Source organism: Oryctolagus cuniculus, chromosome 13, assembly GCF_964237555.1.
Source record: "Oryctolagus cuniculus chromosome 13, mOryCun1.1, whole genome shotgun sequence".
In the NCBI taxonomy this organism is placed as follows: Eukaryota; Metazoa; Chordata; class Mammalia; order Lagomorpha; family Leporidae; genus Oryctolagus; species Oryctolagus cuniculus.
In genome coordinates this window covers 75542963-75569677 of record NC_091444.1, presented here as the reverse complement: position 1 = coordinate 75569677, position 26715 = coordinate 75542963, and the positions used below count along the sequence as shown (strand labels likewise).

Here is a 26715-nt window from a genome sequence, read left to right as displayed (position 1 = left end):
GTTTTAATTATATCAAGTGAAATAGAATGCAGAGTTTGGTATTCGCCAGCACCTGCTAACAAAAAATTCTATTTTTTTAAAGATTTATTTATTTATTTGAAAGTCAGAATTACAGAGAGAGAAGAAAAGGCAGAGAGAAAGAGAGAGAGGTCTTCCATCCACTGATCCAATCCCCAACTGGCAGCAAAGGCTGGAGCTGCGCAATCTGAAGGCAGGAGCCAGGAGCTTCTTCTGGGTCTCCCATGCAGGTGCAGGGGCCCGAGGACTTGGGCCATCTTCTACCACTTTCCCAGGCCATAGCAGAGAGCTAGATCGGAAGTGGAGCAGCCAGGACTTGAACCAGTGCCCATGTGGGATGCTGGCACTGCAGGCGGTGGCTTTACCTGCTATGCCACAGCACCAGCCCCAAAAAACTCTATTTTAATTATTGGAAATGTCATATTGTTTTTCTTTTTCTAGTTGAACTTGTATTTCCATTCCATTTTCCTGAAAGAACTATACAACAAACTAATATATTTTTACATATGAAAGTCTTCTATTGATCACCCTATTTCTCTGCTGGAAAGATATATTTACAAATTTTAATTTAAACATTTTTAAAATTTAAACAAATTTAAAATTATGACCATAAGAGTCTCTAAGTGTCAAAATTTTCATCTAGATCAACTTTTTTTTAAAGGATTTATGGATTTATTTATTTATTTGAGAGGCAGAGTTACAGAGAGAGAGAGAGAGAGAGAGGGAGAGGTCTTCCATCCACTGGTTCACTCCCCAAATATCTGCAATGGCTGCAGCTGAACCAATTGATCCAAAGCCAGGAGTCAGGAGCTTCTTCTGGGTCTCCCACGTAGGTGCAGGGAGCCCAAGCACTTGGGCCATCTTCGGTTGCTTTTCCTAGGTCAACAGCAGGGAGCTAGATCGGAAGTGGAGCAGCCAGGACTTGAATCAGCACCCATATGGGATGCCAGCACTGCAGGAGGCAGCTTTACCTGCTACGACACAGCACCACAGCACCAGCCCTGGAACTCTGACTTCTGACATCCCAATTGCAATAAGCTGGAGCATTTTTTGTGAAGGACAGGCAGACTGAGCAACAAACCTTTTGTGGGCAGGCAGCATAAAATCTCTCACCAGCAAGGACCTCTTTGGGCAGCTGAACTGCCGTGGTTGTGTGCTGAGTTCCAGGAAGCTGTCTCCAGGGATCTAGGACCACTGCTGGACGTTGTCACCCTGGCCAGTGTTGTCGGCATAAGGCCCTGGCCCAGCTCTGCAGAGGGGTCCCTCCCCAGTAGACCCTCACTTAGGTAAAAACAGGAGGAGGAAACCTTGCTTGAGAACTGGAGGCTGCATGCAACAGATTCTTGCGATTCTGACCAACTTCCTGGGAAAAGTAAACCTGGAAACTAACGGATGCGGTGTTTCTACACAGGCGCCCTGTATTACGGTGAAAAAGTTCCTTCGAATGGGATCCCTTCTTGGGCCAACGCTGCCCCGACACCAGTGGTCCCCATGCGTTTGGCCGGAGCTCCTGTGCTGGAGTCCACGCCCCCTCCACATGTGATGAGAGGTAAAAAAAAAAAAAAAAAAAAAAAAAAATCCAGTGCAGCTTCTGCCTCCTACACCAATCAGAATCCTGGGCAGCATTTAAGTGCATTAGGAAAATATAAGTGTGTACTGGGAAAACAGGTGACTTTTTTTTTTAGATTTATTTTATTTATTTGAAAGAGTTACAGAGAGAGGTAGAGACAGAGAGAGAGGTCTTCCATCCACTGGTTCACTCCCCAGATGGCCACAACGGCCAGAGCTGCGCCAATCTGAAGCCAGGAGCCAGGAGCCTCCTCCAGGTCTCCCACATGGGTGCAGGGGCCCAAGGACCTGGGCCATCTTCTACTGCTTTCCCAGGCCATAGCAGAGAGCTGGATCAGAAGAGGAGCAGCTGGGTCTCAAACCGGTGCCCATATGAGGCGCCGGCACTTCAGGCCAGGGCTTTAACCTGCTGTGCCACAGTGCTGGCCCCAACAGGTGACTTTTAACAAGCATCACTGCCTTCCAGTGAGAGAAGAAAGCTCCATGCATTAGCCTGCTGGAGCTGCCATACCAAAGCGCCACAGACTTGGAGCGGGAGTCGGGGGTTGGGCTTGAAAACCGAGCGTTTCTTTCTCACTGCTCTGGAGGCTGGAAATCCAAGATCAAGTCTGAGCCCAGTAGGACTCATTCTGAGACCTCCCGGCTTGACTTGCAGGCAGCTGCCACCTCCCTGGACGAGCAAGCGGCCTCTTCTTTTGACGTGCTCATGGAGAAAGAGAGTGGAAGAAGGAGAGAGGGCCCTAATTTATCATGACAGCCTCATTCTCATGACCAACCACATCTAAACTAAAGGACTCCCCAAGGGCCCCACCTCCAAACACCAACATGCAGAGAGCCAGGGCCTCAGCGTATGAGTTTTGAGGGATGGGCAGCTCGGGTTATAGTATGCATTTCCAGCTGTATGAGAGAAATCCTCTGAAATGGAGAAGTGGGGTCAATGGGGTAGCAGTGGAAAGAACATTCTTTGAAGTTCCTTAAAGTTTCTGTTCTCACTTCCTTCATACTGAAACTAGGCATAATCCTATTTATACACATATTGATAGCTAATCGCCAATGAAATGCAAAACCGTATCTAAAGAGCTGGCAAATAATAGTTGCTAAAAAATGGAGCTATTATTAAAGATGAGGAGCTACACATTTTAAGATCAAAATGCATTACAATCATTTCCTATATGAGCATGTTATTTTGCAGGTTTTTTTTTTCTATTGCTGCCATATAAAAATCCTAGTTTTGCTCCGTCACAATCTGTCTACAAATGGTTTCAGTGGGAAGTAGGGGTAGTAGATGTATCACCTCAAATTCACTGAAATGTGTTCTTCTTTTTCAAATATTTATTTATTTCCATTTTTATTTTAAAAGCAGAGAATCAGAGAGACAGAACAATCTGCCATCTACTGGTTCACTCCCCCAGTGCCCACCTGAGCCTCACCTGCTACCTCCCAGGGGTATGCACTAGCAGGCAATCTGAACTGGAACAGAGAAATCAGGACTTGAACCAGGCACTCCTATGGGATGTGGGCACCCCAAGCCCCCTACCTACCACACTATGCCACAATGCCCACCCCAAGTGCAATGTATTTCTTTGTGTGAGTTTTGCCTCCTCGGCTTTCCTGTGCAGTTAGTTGTAGGTTGCTTTGCCCTCCTCTTGTCAATCTCACTGGCCTCTTTTCTGTCAAGCAATGAGACAGAGGAGCCACGTAAGTGGGAGAGACAGCATCCATCCATGCCCCAGCTCCTCCGGTACTGCCTTCATCCAGAGATCACAGCTGCCTGGCAATTGGCTAGCCCTGTGGAGGAAACACACACACACACACACACACACACACACACCCTATGCACACTTACCTCTCCCTTCTTGTTATTGGAATGGAGTCAGTTTCAACAAAGAGAGAGCATGTCCCTCCTCCTTTAGAAAGGTCAGAAGCTGAGCTGCACTTGAGTTTTTGAAAGGTAAATAGAAAAGTAGCTCTCGTGCCATTCCTAGAAACGTGCTGCACTCCAGGCTGCTGGAATATAGATTCCTCTGTCATGCAGTTCTCAGAACTGATTTCTCAACAGTGCATCCACCACGCACCCAACACTGTAATAGAAACCTTAGTCAGAACTGGAAGAGTTATTCTATGTCGCTTCATCTCAATTCTAGGGCTGAGCTCTACAGTTATTATTTGTGGGCCAAAAGTGACTTCTCTATTTCATTAGTGGTAACCTTTGCACAATCACTCCTCCTCTCTCCCACCGCATCTCCCCTGGATACAATCCACAGTTTTAGTCTTTTTCTACTTTCTTCACGAATCTGTCCTCTGGCTGCATTTACTTTACTTTCCTTTTTTTTTTTTTTTTAAGATTTATTTATTTATTTGGAAGTGAGAGTTACAGAGAGAGAGGAGAGGCAGAGAGAGAGAGGTCTTCCATCTGCTGGTTCACTCCCCAATTGGCCGCAACGGCCAGAGCTGTGCCGATCCGAAGCCAGGAGCCAGGAGCTTCTTCCAGGTCTCCCATGTGGGTTGCAGGGGCCCAAGGATTTGGGCCATCTTCCGCTGCTTTCCCAGGCCATAGCAGGGAGCTGGATCGGAAGTGGAGAAGCCGGCTCTCGAACCCGGCGCCCATATGGGATGCCAGTGCTTCAGGCCAGGGCATTAACCTGCTGTGCCATAGTGCCGGCCCCTGCATTTACTTTCTAAACAAACTATCCAGTGTTCTGCCTCCATACTGTTCTTGTTCTGTCTACATAGAATACAATCTTTAATCTTTTGTCTTTCTTCTCCTACTTTCAAGACTTAGTTCAAAGCCAAACCCCTCACACAGCCTTGCTGCGTTTGCCCAAGGGGGAAGCTAGCCAACTCTCCTCAATCTCACAGCATTTCACTTGGGTCATTATTGCACCATTGACGTCATTCAACCTTACATTAGTGGTTGTGTTGGCCCTTTTGACTGTGCAGATCATGACTTCCTTTATACCTGCACCAAACATTGCCTAAGATGGTGTTTTGCACAAGGTTTTTATCCCCTCACCAAATATCTGTTAAATGGTTAATTGGGAGAGGATGTTGGGCAGGGGGAGGGACTAGGAATGATCCCGCAGGATAAAGATGTCCAAAAAACAAAGCAGCAGTTCCTTGGCCTTAGCCTGATTCTTGGCTGCCCTTGGAATTGATTAATATTGGTCTGTATGCCAACAATAATAATATTTTTTTTACTTTTCTTTGGCAACTTCCCTTACCTCTGCTTAGATACACATCCATGTGTGTATTTTCTTATATAGCTGTGTGTGTTTTTTATTTTTTGGTTTGTATTCATTTTTTATCTCTAGCGTCTCTAGCATCTAGCCTACTACATATGTGATAGCTACAGGATGAATATTCATTGTCTTTGTAGAATAACATAAAGCTCTGGAGGAGGCTCTGTGATGAAGAGACTGGAATATGAACCACTGGTCCCTAACACCACCTAACATAAAGTAAAACACAATAAATATTTGTTCTGAGTAAATGAAAGGTATTTAGTGATAAAATACTGTTAGCAAGCTCCTTTCTTCTGATTTTCTTTGTTTTCCTTTTCCTTGTATATTTCCAGTTGAAAATGACCCACATTTCATCATTTACCTGCCAAAAAGTCAAGAGAACATCTGCTTCAATATTGACTCAGAACCTGGAAAAATCCTCAACCTGGTTTCTGATCCGGAATCAGGTAAATTACAGGTGACTCCGATCGTTAGATAACTGTGACGCCTCCCCTCACTGAGATTTCTTTCTTTCTCACCTTAATAGGAGTTCTGCATTTTTCAAACTCTCATAATTAGTGATAAATTAATCATAAGTGTATTCCTAAATATTTTGAATAATTATAGTTCAAAACACATACCCTGAGTATGAACTGATCTCATTGTGATATAATTAACCTAAACCATAACAAAATACATCAGCTGTGACAGTTATTAAAAAGTGTGTAAATTCTGAAGCAAAATCATAATCATTCTCATTTTATCAAGTTTTAGATATTTGAATCACTGTGTCCACCCATACCAAAAAATGACACCCAAGAGAGAAAAATATTTTTATTTTTTTGGTAGGGGTTTCAGTCAACGGCCAGCTTATCGGTGCCAAGAAGCCCCAGAAAGGAAAACTACATACGTATTTTGGAACACTGGGATTTTATATACGAAGTGAAGACACGAAAATAGAAATCACCACCGAGACCATCACCCTGAGCCGCGGCTCTCATACATCCATCCTGTCCTGGTTTGACACAGCCCACGTGGCGTATCAGAGGCAAGTGTTACTCCGTGAGAATCCCAGCCTGTCCTTGACTTACTTGTCCTTACACGACTGTAAGAATACATCCTGACATCCTCAACAACACAGAACTTAAAAATCATCATTTTAAATGTCAGGAAGCCAAGGTTCAGGAAAACGGTTTCTACCCATGACCCTGCTCTTAGCTGCAGGAACTACACCTTTGGGTCCCTGTACGTTTGTTTCAGTGACTGGCCTAGTGCGTGACACTCAGTACTCGTTAGGTACGTGTTGTGTCAATGACTAAGTCCATCAACTGAAATCCACAGCCTATGTCACATCAGGGAGTGCATTCCAATCATGCCTTAAGCATAGTATCTTCTCAAATAGGGTCTGTACATTGATTGTTTGCAAACACGTAAATGATAGACTCAGATCAGGGAGCTAAAACAGCACAGCAAAAAAATACAATAAGGCGCTTAGAAAATGAGTGGAATTAAGCTGGGAAGAGTGGAGAGCTCATTCTTAGGGACAAAGAGAGTGACTTTCTAAAAAAGTGTGTTCTGGAACTCATGTAATGTTTAATCCCACTGACTTTCACAATAGGGTGCTTGTCTCAGTGAAGAAAGAAAAAACTGTGACTGTCACTCTCAATAAAGAGCTGTCCTTTTCTGTTTTACTTCACCGTGTTTGGAAGAAGCATCCCATTAATGTAGACTTTCTGGGGATCTACATTCCGCCCACAAGCAAGTTTTCTCCCAACGCACATGGACTTATAGGTAAAGTGTCTTTCAACCATCTGGCAATTTTAATATTGCTCATTTATTTGTGTAATGGCTTTACATGCAGATATTAGCAGTGTAAACAATACCACATAGTTGAGAGGTCTTTAGCAACATTGCGTGACAGCAGTGAGAAGTTGGGAAAGTGGTGAATGTGGACTCGAGGTTGGAAGACCCAATGCAGCAGCACATCTGACTGATAATGCAATAGCCAGGACCACTGGTCTTTCCAAGGCCAGATGTCAGCATCACGAAGCTGGGCAAAGTAAGAAAAGGGCCAGATACATTTTTTTTTTTTTTGACAGGCAGAGTTAGACAGTGAGAGAGAGAGAGAGAGAGAGACACTGCGCTGATCCGAAGCCAGGAGCCAGGTGCTTCCTCCTGGTCTCCCATGTGGGTGCAGGGCCCAAGCACTTGGGCCATCCTCCACTGCCCTCCTGGGCCACAGCAGAGAGCTGGACTGGAAGAGGAGCAACTGGGACAGAATCTGTTGCCCCAACCGGGACTAGAACCCCGGGGTGCCAGCGCCACAGGCGGAGGATTAGCCTAGTGTGCCACGGCGCCGGCCAGATACATTTTAAGTTGTATGCTGAAGATATTTTTTTTAAGATTTACCTATTTATTTATTTATTAAATAAAGAGAGAGAAAGAGAGAGAGAGAGAGAGTCTTCCATCCACTGGTTTACTTCCCAGATGGCCGCAACAGCCAAAGCTGAGCCAATCGGAAGCCAGGAGCCAGGAATTTCTTCTAGGTCTCCCATGCAAGGGCAGGGGCCCAAGGACTTGGGCTACCTTCCGCTGTTTTCCCAAGCCATATCAGAGAGCTGAACTGGAAGTGGAGGAGCCAGGACTCGAACTTGCGCTCATATGGGATGCTGACACTTCAGGCAGCAGCTTTACCTGCTACGCCACAGCGCTGGCCCCACTTTTTTCTAACTGAAGAGAGGTGAACTGGTGTAGGATTTCTCTGCTGATAAGCAGAACATCCTGGACAACCATTCCTTACGTTGGAAGAAGGGTTCAAACCCAAGCATCTGACAACACAAAGCTTGTTCCTATGACTTGAGCTATGTTCCCAGGTGCTTGTCTCATCCCAAGCCATCAGGGAGGTCAGTTTACTGATGATCCAGCAGATCTACCTCAGGTATACAAAAAAAAGTCCACAAGGGCATTTGATCTCAGGAAGGCCCCCGCCCTCCCTGGCCCCTCCTTTTTCTTCTGGGCACAGGTTGCTCCCTCAGAAATCCAGGAGGGAGATGCAAAAAAAAAAAAAAAAAAAAAAAAAAAAAAAATGTAGCTTGGATTCAGTGATGAGCTTTTTTATTTAACCTTGGACTACTTGTAAATAAATGGCTGGATTCTGTTTCACTAGGCCAGTTCATGCATGAGCCAAGCGTACGCATCTTCAATGGAAGACCAGGAAGAGACCCCAAGAAACCAGAGGCAAGCATGGAGGTGAAAGGACACACACTGACTGTCACCAGGTAGGCCTTGGATGGACAAGACAATACCCAACAGGCCCCTGTTAGGACTGGACTCAGAGCAAAACGGAGTAGCAAGAAAGGCTGTGTTAAGCACTGTCTCTGTCAAATGAAACACTTTGTCGGGAACAGACACATACTCAATATCTGTACAAGAACATTTCAGATAGTCCACCCTCAGTGCATACATATGCATCAGAAAAATAATGCCAACCTTAAATAATCTGTTCTACTCATCTGCATGCATTAGAAGCCCTCGGGCCACAAACTGGATAATAGAAAATGTTGGCCCCAAAGGAAGGAATCATAAAAATAACCATGAACCACAGAGCTCAAGGACGAATGCATATTTTATGTAAGGCCTTCTTTTTTGGAGCAGATCTACCAAATGTATTTTTGTATAGCTTTTCTTACAAAAATAATATCCATATGCTTGATTTTGACATGAGAACTTAGACACAAAGATTCTGAATGTGAAATTCTTATATAAATCTATATAATTTTTCCAGTCTTTTGCAGTTGTCTTACCTATGCCTTATTAGATATCATATTAAAGTATGTTTGTCTTTTCACAGTTTTAACAAAGCAGTCAATTTTGCTTAATTAGAAATGAATCTATTTGCTTATAGACATGTCATTGGCTTCTACATACTTAAGTCATAACATTATAGTAATAATTAATCATAAAATTACAGTGTCACCCCAAAAATAGATCTGTGAACTCAAACCATGTGTTCTCAGTGTATATGCCATGCAATGGGTATCACTTTACTAGATAGAGAACTGTAGGTTACCAATGAGTGCGGTGAGCACATTCTATAGCAGAAATGGTGAGCACCAATGAATAACAGTAACAATACAGGAAGCTGGTAGAAGAGCATCTCCCCCACTGTAATGACAAAAGGCAAATGTCCAACCTCATTTCCATCTACCCCGAGACCTCATGATGCGTAGATTAAATCGAGTTGCACTTACTGACTTTTAATGCTCATTAAAGGCAATGTGCCAGATCTCTTTCAAATTATTGGCTTCCTCGCCCTTCAAGTAGAGGGTGTGAATTTGCTCCAAACCTGCAGCCATCACCCTCAAATAAAACTTGCCCATAAGGTGAAGGCAAGAGGTACCTCAGATTCACTCTTCGATGATTTTATGAGGCTAGCCTACAACACTCAGAAGTTCTGTTCCTGACTTCTGACCTTCCGAATTCATTTACTGCTCTTCACCTTGCCAGAAAAGTCCATGAGGGTCAACCTCTACAAGGGTGGCTTGAATCACCTGAGGACATACTTTTAGTTCTGTGCCTCCAACACCCAGCCCCAGGTTCTGATGTTTCACAGGACCTGGGGAGCTGGGGTAGACGATGGGCAGGCAGAAATGATGGTGGAATTGGAACAAAGATAGCCAGGGAAAGGGGTGCCTTGCTTCTAGATGTGCCGTGCTTGCCACGCCTTGATGTGTATGCTCACCATACCTACCGTTTTCCTTGCAGAGGCTTACAGAAAGACTACAGGACAGATATAGTGTTCGGAACCGACGTGCCCTGTTGGTTTGTACACAACAGTGGGAAGGGTTTCATCGATGGACATTACAAGGATTACTTTGTGCCTCACCTCTACAGCTTTCTCAAACGGCCCTAGAGCTTTACGGTTTTGGAAGTTGTATGTACAAAGATACTGTATTCCCCCTACCATTTTGTAGTCATTCCTTAGTTCAGATAACTAAAAGCAAACCAGGTATCATGGTGATTTATAAAGCCTATTCCCAGATTTGAAGGAAATAAATATTTTGCAAGGAAGCGTGAGCATTTTGTTGCATTTTCAGATGCTAAGGTGTGTTATCAAAATGATGCAAGGAGGCCGGTGCCGCGGCTCACTAGGCTAATCCTCCGCCTGCGGCGCCGGCACACCGGGTTCTAGTCCCGGTTGGGCGCCGGATTCTTTCCCGGTTGCCCCTCTTCCAGGCCAGCTCTCTGCTGTGGTCAGGGAGTGCAGTGGAGGATGGCCCAGGTGCTTGGGCCCTGCACCCCATGGGAGACCAGGAGAAGTACCTGGCTCCTGCCTTCGGATCAGCACGGTGCGCAGGCCGCAGTGTGCCAGCCGTGGCGGCCATTGGAGGGTGAACCAACGGCAAAGGAAGACCTTTCTCTCTGTCTCTCTCTCTCTCTCACTATCCACTCTGCCTGTAAAAAAAAAAAAAAAAAAAAAAAAAAAAAGATGCAAGGAAAGCTGCTTTGGCAAGTCAAACTGGTACCTAGACCAGAGTCCCAGATTTGACACAGACTGTGGTAATTTCACTATTGTTGGAATGGCAGCTCCTCAACATTGCACACTGAGTACAGTTTTACATTGTTAAGTTACCTGGGAAATTTGATGAGCATGGAGTCTGAACAGGGGAAGTTACTTGATCACTGATGCTTTGGAGAAATTTATACTACAAAGCCCTGTTCCCATCTGGAGGGGTAGCCTTGCCAAAGTGACAGTGCTCCATGGTGTTGGCCCCGAGACCCTTCATGAAGCCTGTGGTTGTCAGAGTTCTCCAGAGGAAAAGATCCAGTAGAAGACTTATTACAAAGATTGACTTACATGATTATGGAGGGTGTTAAATCCAAAATCTGCAGAGAGGGCCGATAGTACAGGAAATCCAGGGAAAAGCCGATGCTGCGGTTCAAGGACCCTCAGGCAGGAAGAGCCCACGTTGCTGACGAAGGCTGAAGGCAGTCCTCCAGAAAATCAGCCTTCTTGTTCCATTCAGACCTTCAACTAAGTGGATGAAGCCACTCAACACGGCCAACCTGCTTCACTCAAGTCCACTGATTTAAATGTGAAAGTCATCCAAAAACATTCTCACAGAAACATTCCCAGTATTGTTTGACCAATTATCTGGACGTCCATGGTGCAGGCCTTAGAGTGGTCAACCTCATTCTGTTCACGCAGCCAGTCTCCAAATAACATAAATACAATGGGGTTGGCATCTGCTTCTTCACTAACAACCACACAATGCCCGCCTCCATGACTTTATTCGAAGATCACCAGAGGTTTTGCTACTCTAAAATTCTTTCTATGCTTAAAGTCACCCCAGATGACTGATGCTAACATTGCTAACTGAATTCTAGAAGCATAATTCTCAAAGCCTCTCTAGAGGCCGCCTCTCTGAGTCAAGTTTCACACAACATTTGCATACCTGGAACAGAGTGTTTACCACGCCTTAGAGAATTTTTATTTTGTTTGCATTTGAAGAATTACTGAGAGTGATACCATTTCCACTTTAAACCTTGAAGTAAACTTTACTACAAAACAAAATAGCAAATCATGTCAAAACAAAAGGCTAATAACATTTATAAGGTAGAATAAATGAACAGCAAACTTAAAATGAAATCAGGCGACTCTATTAAGTCTGCATTAATATAGTGGATTTGGGTGGTAAGGTGTGCAAGTCTGGTCCATTATAATTCTGTGCTCTTTTTGGTAACTTTACTTTAAAAATCGATTCCTCAAATGGGATAAAGGAATACATTGGGGAAATTGCACTTTAAATTTTTTAAGGAACATCTGCATGAAATTTCCTAAAATTTGGTGAAAAAGATTTTTCACTTTAGATGCCAGGCAGAACCCCCTTCTTTTGGAAATATCCAACCTGTATTGTTAAAGTAAGCCTCTCTAACCTAATTGTGAAATATTAAAGAGTTCTGTAATCTAAAGAGGACTTCAGTGCACAGCAGGCAAAGGACAGGGTCACGTGGTTTTGATCTTCTATAGATAATGTCACCTATGACACATTTTAAAAAATTTCACTACATTTTTCCATTTCCTATTTCAAAAATACCAATCTTGAAGTGGTAATATTCAGCATAAATATCCAAAGTGGGTTCATGTTACTAATTCTGTTACTCAGTAAAAATCGTGACTGTAAAACTTTTACCTTTAGATAAACAAGGAGCTTTCCAAGATGGGATGCAGGGGTCCAAGTGCTGTCCCAGTCACTACGCCAAACTCCTGCCCCAGCTCTTAGCAAACTTAATCTGCAGGGAAAACTAGGACTTAACCAATTGTTAGTTGATTGTCACATACCTACATTCTGTGCATTAACAGAAATTTGTAATTTCTGTAAATGTATCCCTCCTCACAGGAGGATTTTTCATGTATATTAACAGACCCAAATACAGGTAGTTTCTCTAATGTATACGAAAATAAGATTCAAAAAATATATATAATTTTAAGCTTAAAAAAAAAAGGAGGTCTAAGGAGTACATGGAGGGTCTGGTGTTGTGGTACAGAGGGTAAAGCTGCCGCCTGTGACACTGGCATCCCGTGTGGGCACCAGTTCATGTTCTGGCTACTCCACTTCCCATCCAGCTCCCTGCTAATGTGCCTGGAAAAGCAGCAGAAGATGACCCAGGTGCTTGGACTCCTGCCACCCCTGTGGGAGGCCTGGATGAAGCTCCTGGCTGCTGGCTTTGGTCTGATGCAGCCCTGCCCATTTTGACATCTGGGGAGTGAACCAGTGGAGGCAAATTTGTCTGCCTGTCTCTGTCTCTCTCTGCCTTTTAAATAAATCTTTTTAATTTTTTTTTTCAAAAAGAGGGAAAAAAAGAGAAGATTCAAATAAAAATAGTGGGCCGGCGCCGCGGCTCACTAGGCTAATCCTCCGCCTAGCGGCGCCGGCACTCCGGGTTCTAGTCCCGGTCGGGGCGCCGGATTCTGTCCCGGTTGCACCTCTTCCAGGCCAGCCCTCTGCTGTGGCCAGGGAGTGCAGTGGAGGATGGCCCAAGTCCTTGGGCCCTGCACCCCATGGGAGACCAGGAAAAGCACCTGGCTCCTGGCTCCTGCCATCGGATCAGCGCGGTGCGCCGGCCGCAGCGCGCCGGCCGTGGCGGCCATTGGAGGGTGAACCAACGGCAAAGGAAGACCTTTCTCTCTGTCTCTCTCTCTCTCACTGTCCACTCTGCCTGTCAAAAAAATAAATAAATAAATAAATAAATAAAAATAGTGAAGGAAAATAGAGACAGAAAATCTCAGCAAGCAAGTTCTGACATACTTTAACATTGAGCAAACTCAGCAAAAGAGAGAGCATTGTAACATTTGGTAAACTAGGGGCTGGCATTGTAGTGCAGGGGTTAAGCTGCCACCTGGGACACCAGCCTCCCACATGAGCTCCAGTTCAAGTCCCAGCTGTTCCACACCCAATCCAGCTCCCTACCAATGTGCCTGGGAAAGCAGCAGAGGATGGCACAAGTGCTTGGGCCCCTGCCAACCACATGGGAGACCTAGATGGAGTTCTAGTCTCCTGGCTTCAGTCTGGTCCAGCCCTGGCCATAGCAGACACTGAGGAGTGAAACAGCAGAGGGAGGATCTTTCTGTCTCTCTTTCAAATAAATAAATCTTTAAAAAATGAAACTAGGGCCGGCGCCGCGGCTCACTAGGCTAATCCTCTGCCTGCGGCGCTGGTACTCTGGGTTTTAGTCCCAGTTGGGGCACCGGTTCTGTCCTGGTTGCTTCTCTTCCAGTCCAGCTCTGCTGTGGCCCAGGAAGGCAGTGGAGGATGGCCCAGGTCCTTGGGCCTTGTACCCACATGAGAGACCAGGAGGAAGTACCCAGCTCCTGGCTTCAGATCAGCATAGCGCGCTGGCCATAGTGGCCACTTTGTGGGTGAACCAATGGAAGGAAGACCTTTCTCTCTGTCTCTCTCTCACTAACTTTGCCTGTCAAAAATACATAAATAAATAAAAATAAAAATATTAAACTAGATTTAATATCAAATCCACACGTGATTTGAATTATCATAAATTTTATTAATAGCTGATGTTTTGAAATTCATTGCCTATAATAACTGTCTGACATGGAATCCTTCTTGAGACCAGTAATTTACCTTCTGTATAATTTTTTTTAAAGATTTATTTGAAAGTCAGAGTTACACAGAGAGGAGAGGCAGAGAGAGAAGAGAGGTCTTTTATCTGCTGGTTCATACCCCAGTTGGCCGCAACAGCCGGAGCTGCACCAATCTGAAGTCAGGAACCAGGAGCTTCCTTCGGGTCTCTCACATGGGTATAGGGGCCCAAAGACCTGGGCCACCCTCTACTGCTTTCCCAGGCCATAGCAGAGAGCTGCATTGGAAATGGAGCAGCCAGGACATGAACTGGCGCCCATATGGGATGCCGGCGTTTCAGGCCAGGGCATTAACCCGCTGCACCACAGCGCTGGCCCCAATCTATAATCTTTGAATAACAAGTGAATAATCAACTTTGGATTTAAAATGAAAGAAATACATTAATGGGAATAATTGGAAAGGAAGGAATTATTCTGTGGTTTGTCTGCAGATTAGTTTCTGCCTTTCAGCAATTAAATAAAAATGACAATGACCTATTTTGTATTTGTTTATTCTTTGGAGCACCTTGCTAACAGTGGTTGGTCAATATCTATAGATATTTTGTATAGGGTTTCGTATAGAGTTTTGGTATTTGATTTAAATCTCAGCTGGGGCAGTATAAGGCTGCTGTTTGTAAGCTGTATTAATCAACTTTAGAATAAATGTATAGGCTGGTGCTGTGGCATAGCAGGTAAAACCACTGCCTCCAGTACTGACATCCTAATGGGTTCCAGTTCGAGACCCGGCTGCTCCACTTCCAATCCAGCTCCCTGCTAATATGCCTGGGAAAGCAACAGAAAATGGCCTAAGCACTTGGACCCCTGTACTCAAGTGGGAGATCCAGAAGAAGTTCCTGACTCCTGGCTTTGGCCTGGCCCAGCCCTGGTCATTGTGGCCATTTGGGGAGTGAACCAGCAGAAGGAAGATTTATCTAAGCCTCTCTCTCTCTCTCTCTAACTCTGCTTTTCAAATAAATCAATAAATCTAAGTGACTTTCTGAAATCCAGTCAGTGTGCCTCATTTAGAACATTAGAGCACATTATTCTCAATAGGAAATTTTGACCTAACATGGGGGAATTTTGGATATGTAGAAATCTCAGGAGTAATATTATACTTTACCAGCCCTCCAGTAGGCATTATTTTAATGGATATTCTGAGCTAATCCTTTTTTTTTTCTTTTTTCTACACTTTATATATTATTGAAAGCTAAAGGAAGCTTGCCCTTGAGTCATAGAAGGCACAAGCATGGCATATGCTCAGACAGGAACATGGACATGTCAAATTGCGACTTTCACCTCTTCCATGAAAACGTGCCAGCATCCTAGGGTTCTGATTTACATCCAGAAAGGAGGAAGAATAATATTTTTGAAGCATATTGAAACACAGGAATCTTCGTTCCAGAAAACTATGTGTGTGATCAAAGAGAATATGATGAGAGATTAATAGAAGGAATGAGTTATTAGTGAGTGGAGAGAAAACGAGTAAAGAAAGTTTTTGGACTTGAGTTGTATGAAGCAAACCAGTTCTGCACTGGAATGGTGTTATAACAGAGTGTATAGCTACTTTGTAAAATTATCCACTTTCATTGGTACTCCACTGGGTTGGAAATGCTGAAGAATATGGACCTATTAAGATTAAGTCTTAGTCATTCCCCATGATAAAGCAACTGAACAAGAAACACAGATTTCAAACAAGGTGACTCCTTTTTGGGATGGATTGAATAAAATAAGAAGATATCACCGAAAAAATAAATAAATAAATAAATAAATCTTTAAAAATAATAATAAAAGGATAAATGTAACCTATTTTCAAAGCTTAAGTATCAATCTACATAATTGCCATTAACTCAAACATCCAAGTCTTATTGTCAGAAAAATGTAAAATTTATGTTGGAGAAAAATCATATTCTTGGTTCAGATCATACTCTGATCATAAGTTAAGACTTATTTTTAAATTACTGAAAACTAAACAAGTTTTCTTAGAGTTGGAAATGTTGGGGCTGGTGCTGTGGCATAGTGGGTTAACGCCCTGGCCTGAAGCGCAGGCATCCCATATGGGTGCTGGTTCTAGTCCTGGCTGCTCCTCTTCTAATCCAGCTCTCTGCTATGGCCTGGGAAAGCAGTAGAAGATGGTCCAAGTCCTTGGGCCCCTGCACCCATGTGGGAGACCCAGAAGAAGCTCCTGGCTTCTGGCTTCGGATCCGCACAGCTCCGGCCGTTGTGGCCATCTGGGGAGTGAACCAGCGGATGGAAGACCTCTCTATGTAATTCTGTCTTTCAAATAAATAAAATAAATCTTAAAAAAAAAGTTGTATCCAAAGAAACAGATGAACAGAATTTAAATGCATCTCATTCAATGTGTATCAAAAACGAACTAGAGTTATTTGAGAGTTATTCAGTATCTCTTGGTATAAGTTGTTACCCAAATCACTTTAAATGCTTTTTTTTTCTTTTTAAATAGCAAAATGTTTTATTTAACCCAGACCTTGGAAGGCAGTGGGACTTTCTCAGCTGATCAGAGGTGCACTATGAAATCCTGTGGTCCAACTCCTTCATTTTTTTTTAAGGTTTTTATTTAATGAATACAAATTTCCTATGTACAGCTTTTAGGGATATAGTGTTTCTTCCCTGCTCCCCTACCCCCACTCCCATCCCACCTCCTACTCCCTCCCCCATTCCATTTTTCATTGAGATTCATTGTTAATTCACTTTATATACAGAAGACCAACTCTATACTAAGTGGAGATTTCCACTGTTTACACCCACACAGACACACAAAGTATAAAGTACTGTTTGAAGTCAGGTTTTACCATTAATTCTCATAGTACACCTCATTAAGGACAGAGGCCCAACATGGGGAGTAAGTGCACAGCGACTCCTGTTGTTGATTTAACAACTGACACTCTTATTTTTGACGTCAGTGACCACCCGAGGCTCTTGACATGAGTTGCCAAGGCTATGGAAGCCTTTAGTTCACGTGTTTTAAAGGATCACTTAATACCGCTAAGTGGCATCTTCTCTCCAGCCTTAGTCTTATAAAGGATGTGACTACAAAGATACAGTAAAAGCGAAGCAAAATCACTTGGTGGTCTGGATGTGCTAATTTATAGCTTATATGCCATAATTATTTAGTACTATTTTTCTTAACATTTTATCGTTCTGGTCAAGTCTCTTTGGTGATTTTTTCTGAATTACCCACATAAGAGAAAGAAAAATCAAAGATGCTTCTCATTAGTGGTACAATGATTCAGTCATACAAATAACACTTCTAAAATCACTTGGTTAATTTACGACATGGCTGAATCATATCCTAATACTATCATTCCATTCGCCCTCTGGATACTGAGGTGTATCCTGTTATCAGTTAATGGTCTCTTAGGCCTATCAGGGTTAATGTAGTTTTTTTTTAAAGATTTATTTATTTATTTACTTGAAAAGTAGAGTTACAGAGAGTCAGAGAGAGAGGTCTTCCCTCCGCTGGTTCACTCCCCAGAGGGCTGCAACGGCTGGAGCTGAGCTGATCTGAAGCCAGGAGCCAGGAACCAGGAGCTTCTTCCAGGTTTCCCACGTGGGTGCAGGAGCCCAAGGACATGGGCCATCTTCTACTGCTTTCCCAGGCCATAACAGAGAGCTGGATCGGAAGTGGAGCTGCCAGAACTCAAACCGGTGCCATATGGGATGCCGGCAGTGCAGGCGGTGCCTTTACCGGCTATGCCACAGCACTGGCCCCCAAGGCAGGTTTTTAATGAGCTGCTCCAGATTATCAAGATTCTCCTCATTGATCTCTCTTTTCATCTGAATGTATGGAACGGTGCTAACTGATACGCAACACACACCTTGCGTCTGTGGCTGTTTCTCACTGTTGTATCCCCAGCATCCAATGGAGTGACTTACATATTGGAAGCTCTCAGTGTCTGCTGAAAGAATGTGACTCAGCCATGTCAGGAAAAACTGATAGGTTGTTAGAAGCAGATGCCAGAAGGCAAAGGGGGAAAAAAAAAATAACAGGATCCCATGGCATTCCAAGAAAGAAAACTTGGAGAATTTGGTCTTCCAGGACATGAATACAAGAATCTGATATGACCTCAAGCAAGATGAAGAGACAGAATAACTTTCAAAGAGAGAGAGAGAATGAGAAGTCACAGCCTAGGAGAAAACACCTTTCAAAAGACTGTTATCCAAAATATATAAAGAACACCTAAAACTCAACAATAAGAAAATGAATGCCCTAATTTAGGACAGGCAAAAGACCTGAAAAGCCATCTGACCAAAGATGTACAGATCCCAAACAAGCATATACAAAGATCCTCAATATCATATGTCACTAAGGACTGCAAATTAGAACAGTGGGGTATCACCACGTGCTTTGTCATCATCCAGAACACCAGTACCACCAAATGCTGATGAGAACGTACAGCAACAGTAAGACATTTGTGGCTGATAGGAATGCAAAATGATTCAGCCACTTGGGAAGACATTTTGGTAGTCTCATGAAATACAAAACACTCTTATCATATAATCCAGCAATCAGACTCCTTGCTATTTACCTAAATGAGATGCAAAGCTGCACACAGATGTTTATAGCTGCTTTATTTATTAAATGTCAAAACCTGGAAGCAACCAAGGCATCCTTTAGGAGCTGAATGGATAAATTGTGCTACATCCAGACAGTGGAATATTATTCAGCATTAAGAATAAGCTGGGGTCGGCGCTGTGGCTTAGCTGGTAAAGCCACCGCCTGCAGTCCCAGCATCCCATAAGGGCGCCGGTTTGAGTCCCGGCTGCTCCACTTCCGATCCAGCTCTCTGCTGTGGCCCGTGAAAGTGACAGAAGATGGCCCAAGTGCGTGGGTCCCAGCACCCACGTGGGAGACCCGGAAGAAGCTACAGGCTCCTGGCTTCGGATTGGCACGGCTCTGGCTGTTGGGGCTATTTGGGGAGTGAACCAGAGGATGGAAGCCCTCTCTCTTTCTCTGCCTCTCCTTCTTTCTCTGTTTAACTCTGACTTTCAAATAAATAAATAAATCTTTTAAAAAATTAGTCTGTAAAGGTTACATACTATAGGCTGTCAACTATGACATTCTGGGAAAGGCCAAACTGTGGATGGCAGACAAAATTAGGGGATCAATAGAATACTTTCACAGGGCAGCTCCCTGCTAATGCACCTGGGAAAGCAGCAGCAAATGGCCCTTGGACCCACATGGAAGACCTAAAAGAAGCTCCTGGCTCCTGGCTTCAGCCTGGTCCAGCCCAGGCTGTTGTGGCCACTTGGGGAGTTAACCTTTCAGGAAGATATTGGGAAAATAATTAAACGTGAAACACAGGGATAAAATGTTTAAGTTTTGGTTTTATTCATTTGAAATAGAGGTAAGAGAGACAATCTTCCATGTGTTGGTTCACTCCCCAGATGTCCACATTAGCCCAGGTTTGGTCAGGTTGAAGCTGGGAATCCAGAACTGCATCGGGCTTCCACGGGTGGTAGGGACCCAAGTGCTTGTGCCGAGACCTGGTGCCTCCCAGCGTCTGCATTAGTAGGAAGCTGGATTGAAGCGGTGGAGGGACCTGGACCCAGGCACTTCAGTATGGAACACAGGTGTCCAAAGCAGCGTCTGTAGCACTGCATCACAATGCCCTCCCAGAAAATATTTTCTACAAAGAAAACCAGAGTTGATTCCAAACTTGCAGATTTGGGGGGTGGCACATGTAATTTGCCAAACTTCTTCACACTGTTGTCAACGACTCATTCTCCTTAGGAAAATTCTTCAGGCTAGATTTACATTAGGGCATGTCTCAAACACTAGGTTTCATTTAGTGACATCACCACTCACTGCCTTTTATTAATACCTTACAGGGACACATCAGGTTTTGATAATTTACACATTAAAATATTAAAATCCAAGAACACCAACTTGCCAGGATTATAAAGCTGGTAAATCCAATGGCCAAAATTCATTCTAAAATCTGCCATAATCCAAAACCCAGTCAGTATTCTTTCCATGATACTATGCTGGCAAGTTATTTTGAAGAACCTTAATTCCTCCCTGAAAGACATTTCTTATAAAGCTACTGACAACATGATATTTCTTTTTAAAGATTTATTTATTTAAAAGAGTTAAAGAGGAGAGAGAGAGAATCTTCTACCTGCTGGTTCACTCCCCAAATGACAACAATAACCAGGGCTGGGCCAGACCACAGCCAGGAACCAAGAGCTTCTTTCAGGTCTCCCATGTGGGTGCAAGGGTCCAAGGGCCCTAGCACTCAGGCCATCTCTTGCTGCTTTCCAAAGTGCATTAGCAGGAGGCTGGTTCAGAAGTGGATCAGCCGGACTTGAACCGGCACCCATGTGGGATGTCAGCAATGAGGGTGGTGGCTTTACCCATTATGCCACAGTGCAGGTCAAAAATCACTTTATTTCTTATAAGCTTCTTCTGTTCCCGCTACCAGCACCAGCATATATTCTCCCATCTTTTTTTTTTTTTTTTTTTTTTTTTTTTTGACAGGCAAAGTGGACACAGTGAGAGACAGAGAGAAAGGTCTTCCTTTGCCGTTGGTTCACCCTCCAATGGCCGCCGCAGCCGGCGCACCGCGCTGATCCGAAGGCAGGAGCCAGGTGCTTCTCCCGGTCTCCCATGGGGTGCAGGGCCCAAGCACTTGGGCCATCCTCCACTGCACTCCCTGGCCACAGCAGAGAGCTGGCCTGGAAGAGGGGCAACTGGGACAGAATCCAGTGCCCTGACCGGGGCTAGAACCCAGTGTGCCGGTGCCGCTAGGTGGAGGATTAGCCTATTGAGCCGCGGCGCCGGCCTCTCCCATCTTTTGACAACAGAAGATACCATTCTTCCCCCACTCCTAGTCCAAGTGAGATGGAGGCCCAAGGATATGACTGGTCTGGCTAATCAGCCAATTCCATCCTTTTCTTCAGTGACTTGTCCAGGTGTGATCCCTTAAGAGTCAATTTTGGGCCTTTTGTTTGAAGTGTTATAGAAGACAGTCTTTTGAATATAGGGTAAGATGCAAATCTGGACAGGCTGGGAGTCATCTTCCTGTTCTGAGAGTGTCTAAAAATGCAGCCAACACCGAGGAGGCCAGAGATGCAGAGAGCAGCCAGGGTCTGCTCCTTTTCAGTTACATGAACCACAGGTTGAGCAGCCCTAACCTGCAATGCTCCAAAACCCCAAATATCCCAAATTTTGAAACTTTTTGAGCACCATTTTCAGACTAGGGAAGCTCAAATGGTAGTCTATGCAAATATTCTAGAATTTTAAAAACTGAAATCTGAAACACTTCTGGTCCCGAAGATTTCAGATAAAGGATATTCAGCTTGTATAAATTTATAGGGTAGGGAAATATAAAAAAAGGATGAGGTGGGTTTCATGTCTTTGGCAACCCAAAATAATGTGTTTCCTCTCTTTATTGATTTAAAAAATGTACATTTCAATATTGCTGGTGGGATTGTAAAATGATGCAACTACTTTGGAAAAAAGAATTTCACAAAATATTAAACATGGTGTAACATGAGTTATGACTCAGCAACTCTGCTCTTATGAATTGAAGTGTATGTCCACACAAAACCTTCTACGTGAATATCACAGCAACATTATTCATAATAGCTGAAAAGTGGAATTCTACCAACTGATGAATGGATAAACAAAATGTGGTATATCCATACAATGGAACAGTATTTGGCAATAAAGTGAAATGAAGTACTTCTATAACACAATGATACATGTGAGAACATTAGGCTAAGTATAAGAAGCCAGTCATAAAAGGCTATATGTTGTTTTATTCCATTTATATAAAATGTCCAGAAGAGGTAAACCATAGAGATAGAAAGTAGATTAGTAGGGTCTGGGGTGTAGAATAGGGATTAACTGTGTAAAAGGTTTCTGTGTGGCGAAATGAAAATATTCTCAACAATTAGCTGAAATCATCACACAACTCTGTAAATATGCTGAAAATTACTCAATTGTATACTTTAAATTAGTGAATTGTGTAATGTGTGAATTAAATGGCAATAAAGCTGCTTTATATCTATAGTTTGAAAATTTTAATTATAATTAAACTTTACTAAAAATATAAATTTAGAATACATGAAAGATTTCAATTATGAGTCTAAACTGTCTTATATACAATGCTTTACAATAACATTCTTCAATGAGAATTTAAAAATCTCAAGGAAATATTACAAAGGAACAAAAAATAACAAGGGTAAAATGACACTTCAGATACTACATGAGACATAATTAATTTTTCCATTAAGTTTAGCTAAACAAGTATACAGTTATATTTTTAATTAATTAATTTATGAGGCAGAGAGACAGAGAGCTCCCATTTGCTGGTTCACTCCCTGAATGACTCGAACAACTAGGGCTGGATGGGTCAAAGCCAGGAGCCAGGACCACAGCCTAGGTCTCCCTCACCGGTGGCAAGGACCCAACTCTGGAGCCATTACGTGCTGCCTCCCAACTCAACCACTAGGTGAAATGCTCACCTCATATAGTAACATTTAAATAGATTCATTTGCTTTGTACAAAAGAAACACCCTAACACAGTAGAGTTCTCATAACGCCTTGGCAAACACCAATTTGATGTTCTAGGATTTTAATGTGTTGTTAACAAATTTTCAAACTCAGGCAAGTTTGGAAATGTCTTCATACTGAATTCCTTCAACTCTTCGTCCTTTTAAAGGTCCCTATAAATGACAATAATTTGAGAAAAGATTAAAAATACATCTGTAGCTTTTTAAAAGATAAGAAAATGATGCTACACTTAGGGATACAAATTTACCTTTTCCACATTCCTAAAATACCATTACGGTAACTAACATTTCCATATGCTAATGAAACGTGTTATCATTGGATACCTCAGTGCAACCTTGCTGGGTCTCCTCTCTGTTGACAGGGTAGATAGCTACATTTCCCAGTTCCCCTTGTGGTTAAGCAGGGCCACAGAAACAATGGCCCAGCCATACTGTCATCTCATATTCATTTCATATTTTAAGAGTGGGAAATGTAGTATTTGTGCCATTATCCATTTGGGGCGCATGGGTAATATCCATACTGTAAGCAATACAGGTATTCAAACACATTTGTCCACTTCAGCGGTGATTGTCTATGTGATCTGTACTACAGAAAATGATTCCAATTTTAAATATATATTTTTTTCTTCTGTTCATATTCAAAAAAAGGAAAGGGGAAAATGATTAATGGGCAGTATCTATCACAAAAGTGGATCATAGCTGGCACCACAGAAGGTAAGAACATGGGCTCAGGACCGGGACAGCCCAAGTTCAAACCCCACCCTCAGTAAGTGACTTAACTTCTCTCTGCTAGTTCCCTAATCCCCTCCGTGCCCCATTATTCCTGGTTAGGATAAGAGTAGTGGCAATAAAGGTGCTCAGGACAGTAACTGGGACTTAATGAGCATGAACGCACCAATTTTCTAATTAGCAAGTTTGATGAGGAAGAGGGAGAGGTCTCCAACCTCAGACTGAAATTTTATTTTGAAACCTAAGAATCATAACTTTCCTTAAAACTGCTGTATTAAACGCCATACTTGGAAATAAATTCCCACATAAAGTATGACCCGGCTGAAGTTTTCACTGCACTTGAAGGTGCAAAATCAACTACACTCTCTGATAAGAGCTATGAATCTGGAGAATACAAAAGGAGCTAGACATCTGGGTTCAACAGTCAAATAGCTAAAAGGTTGAGGCTGTTTTGGAACAATTTATTAGCTATTAAAAATTTGCTTAATAAATGTGTAAATCTCAAATATGATGACAGCTGACATGAAAGTTAAGACACCAAAAATAACAAAAATAAGAGAAACCACTTGAAAAGTTCGAGTCAATCAAAGATGAGGACATGATAGACATACAGAAATACACACATACAGATTTCTTTGTTTTAAACAGAAGCAGGCTCAAAAAGAGATGGGGAGAGAGAGGGAGAGAAAGAGGGGAAGAAAGAGGGAGAAAGACACACACACACACACCATATTAGGAGGTGAATTTTCTCTTCCAGAAATACATGTTGCTTTACAATCAACCTGAAAGGCTTTTTATGTGTCTCTATTCATGGGTTCTACCTCAAGACAGCCTTGTAAGCAATTAAAGAATTAGGAAGGAAGATAGAACTGTGAGTTTACTAAGAGTATGAAATTAGCTCTTGAAAACCATACAAACTGTGAACCAAAGCTATTCTTTGGTTCTACTAAAGTATAGGATCTAATATCTGCTCAACAGGGATTGGTTGTCTTTTGTTTCCAGCTTAGATGAAAACATAAAGTGGGACCTGTACTTGGTAGATAATATTATGAAATTAGAGAGTGAAGGCCAATCAATATGTGAAGTAAACATGAGGGAGTTCTCCCAACACCCTGTACCGTGTCAGAGAAAATCGGAGTTTTCCAAATGAGTTCATCTCTTGATTGCGTCAAACAGAAACATTTCTCAGTGCCAGGTGAGATTCCCTTTTCCTTTTTTCCCCCTACAGTTTATTAGTGATGGTTTTTAAGTAGTCAGAAACAAAGTTTTTTTTTTTTTTTTGTAATTCACTTAAGTGTAAATTCTCTCAAATAAGGACCTAAGTGGCTTTTCTAGAAAACCTTTCTTAGACTTATATTCTCAAACAAGTCCATAACAAGGTTTAGGGGAAATGAACTCTCTAAGAAAGCACATAAAATATGGCAAGAGTGGGTGATTTCATGGAAACAGTCTAAACTTTAATTAATCTCTCCCAAGGGCTCTCATTCCCCCTGCAAAGACTAAAACTGTACTTGAGATGAGAAATTCTTTCATTTAGGGTAATGAAGATATGTAGAACAGTAATTCAGAGTTCTAAGAAGAGTATTTCCCCCTATGAAGACACTTTGGGCCTCACTCACAGATGAACTATCAATTCTAAATCAATAAATGATTTCATTTATGTCAGAATTCTTTAATTATTTTACTGACCTCTGCCACTTTAAATCCCTTTAAGCAGAGAGAATATTAAAAAGAAAAAAAGTTGATCTCTGTGGATCCTTTCCCATTAACTATACTTCCTCCATTAATTTTCTTCTGCCAAATTGAGTTCTATATTAGCTATGAAATTAAATAAAAAAGGCCAGCACACAAAATTACATACATTGTATAAAGGCTAGAAAGAAAGAGATATTAATGAGGGTTATCACTGGGCTTGGGCAATAAGGGCAATTTTTAGAATTATTTATATCAGATTATGCTGTTTAGATGTTATACATTGAGTATGCATTTTTGTAATCAGAACATAAAATAGTTTAGCAATGGTAAATGTAGGTAGTCGGCTTACAGAGTACAGATTTCCAAACAGGAGAGGAGGCAAACCAAACATCCAAACTCTAAAATAAAACGAAGATCAAACCAGTAAAAGAACTCCGGCACTTTTTTAAAGCATTTTGAACTTTCTGTCTTTGTGTAAACACTTACTGTTTCAATGACAATAGTAGCTGAAAAAGTCTTTTCATTGATGGATTCCAGGATCCCTTCATTTCCTCTGTAGCCTCCATTTAAAACCAGAATTTTTTTTCCTACAACAGAAAAGAATACAAAACTTAATATGAAGATGTCCTTTTCCCCTCTACCTTGTTACACCAAATGAATGAACAAACCCCTTCCTTTAGAAGTTCTTGCTCACATAAGAGCTGCAGGATTCTAAAGCACAGTGTGGATGTTGGCTATTCTAACATTAAAAGAGTCCTCATTTGGGGCCAGCGCTATGGTATAGTAGGTTAACCCTCCACCTGTGGCACCAGCATCCTATGTGAGTGCCGATTCAAGTCCTGAATGACCTACTTCTGATCCAGCTCCCCGCTAATGCTCCTGGGAAAGCAGTGGAAGATGACCCAAGTCCTTGGGCCCCTGCATCCATGTGGGAGACCGGAAGGAGCTCCTGGTTCCTGCTTTGGATGGGCCCAGCTCCAGGTGTTGCTGTTATTTGGGGAGTGAACCAGTGGAAAGAAGACCTCTCTCTCTCTCTCTTCCTCCCTCTCTCTCTCTGTAACTCTGCCTCTCAAACAAATAAACAAATCTTTTTTTTTTTTAAAGAGTCCTCATTTATATTAAAGGAATAGATTTTAATTTTAGAAAGCAAGGAGAATAAGGTCCTTGGAGAAAATATTCAGAGTCCACAAGTAATAAGAGAAAATCTGGCTTATTTTATCTCTTTTTAAAATTCATAAGCTGGCATGGCAGCTTAAAAAATATTTAAACTTATGCTGCCATAGACTAAGCCATTCTAAGTATTTACCCAAGAGAAAAGAAATCATATATCCACACAAAGACTTGTACATGAATGTTCACAGTTTTATTTTTAATAGCACAAAATGGTAAGTAACTCAAACACCCAACAGGTGACTGGATGAAAAAAAAAAAAAAGCCTGCAGTATATCAATAAAATGGCATACTGCCTGGAACAACACACGGTGACAGGCACATGCACAACATGGGGGAATCCAAAACAATTATGCTGAAAGAAGCAAGATAACAAAAATAAATTTTCATGGTTTGATTTTACTGTTAAAAATTTCTAGAAAAATGCAAACTAATCTACAGACAGAAAGCAGATGGATGGCTGCTTGAGGAAAGAGGGGGGAGATTAGACAGAGAAACGAGGGGATATATTCTCTTGATTGTTATGGGTTCAAGGGAGTCATCACAGGTTAAAACTTATCAGACTGTGTATTTTGTATTTGTGTGTGATCTATTGTACATCCATTATACCTTTATAAAGCTAAAACAATTTCCTAATTT

At 42.4% G+C, this 26715-nt stretch overlaps 2 protein-coding genes across 9 annotated transcripts in view; one reads left to right on the top strand and one right to left on the bottom strand.

Moving 5' to 3' along the window:
• Window positions 1–9878, top strand: part of ITIH2 (inter-alpha-trypsin inhibitor heavy chain 2) — a 42985-nt gene extending 33107 nt beyond the window's left edge. For both annotated transcript variants that reach the window (XM_008268046.4, NM_001082647.2), the window contains 6 exon segments: window positions 1430–1567; window positions 5162–5275; window positions 5658–5856; window positions 6427–6599; window positions 7975–8086; window positions 9573–9878. In XM_008268046.4, the coding sequence (XP_008266268.2) occupies window positions 1430–1567; window positions 5162–5275; window positions 5658–5856; window positions 6427–6599; window positions 7975–8086; window positions 9573–9720 (884 nt within the window). In that variant the 3' untranslated portion in view covers window positions 9721–9878.
• An 11828-nt stretch (window positions 9879–21706) lies between these two features.
• The window catches only part of KIN (Kin17 DNA and RNA binding protein), a 39955-nt gene continuing 34946 nt past the window's right edge, over window positions 21707–26715 (bottom strand). For 4 of the 7 annotated variants that reach the window (XM_017347660.3, XM_017347659.3, XM_070055762.1 and 1 more), the window contains 3 exons: window positions 25393–25493; window positions 25256–25304; window positions 21976–22635 (listed from right to left, as the gene is read on the bottom strand). In XM_017347660.3, the coding sequence (XP_017203149.2) occupies window positions 22610–22635; window positions 25256–25304; window positions 25393–25493 (176 nt within the window). In that variant the 3' untranslated portion in view covers window positions 21976–22609. Of the gene's footprint in view, window positions 22636–25255; window positions 25305–25392; window positions 25494–26715 lie in introns of all 7 variants that reach the window. The other 3 variants (XM_002717311.5, XM_070055764.1, XM_070055766.1) reach the window with 1 other exon arrangement.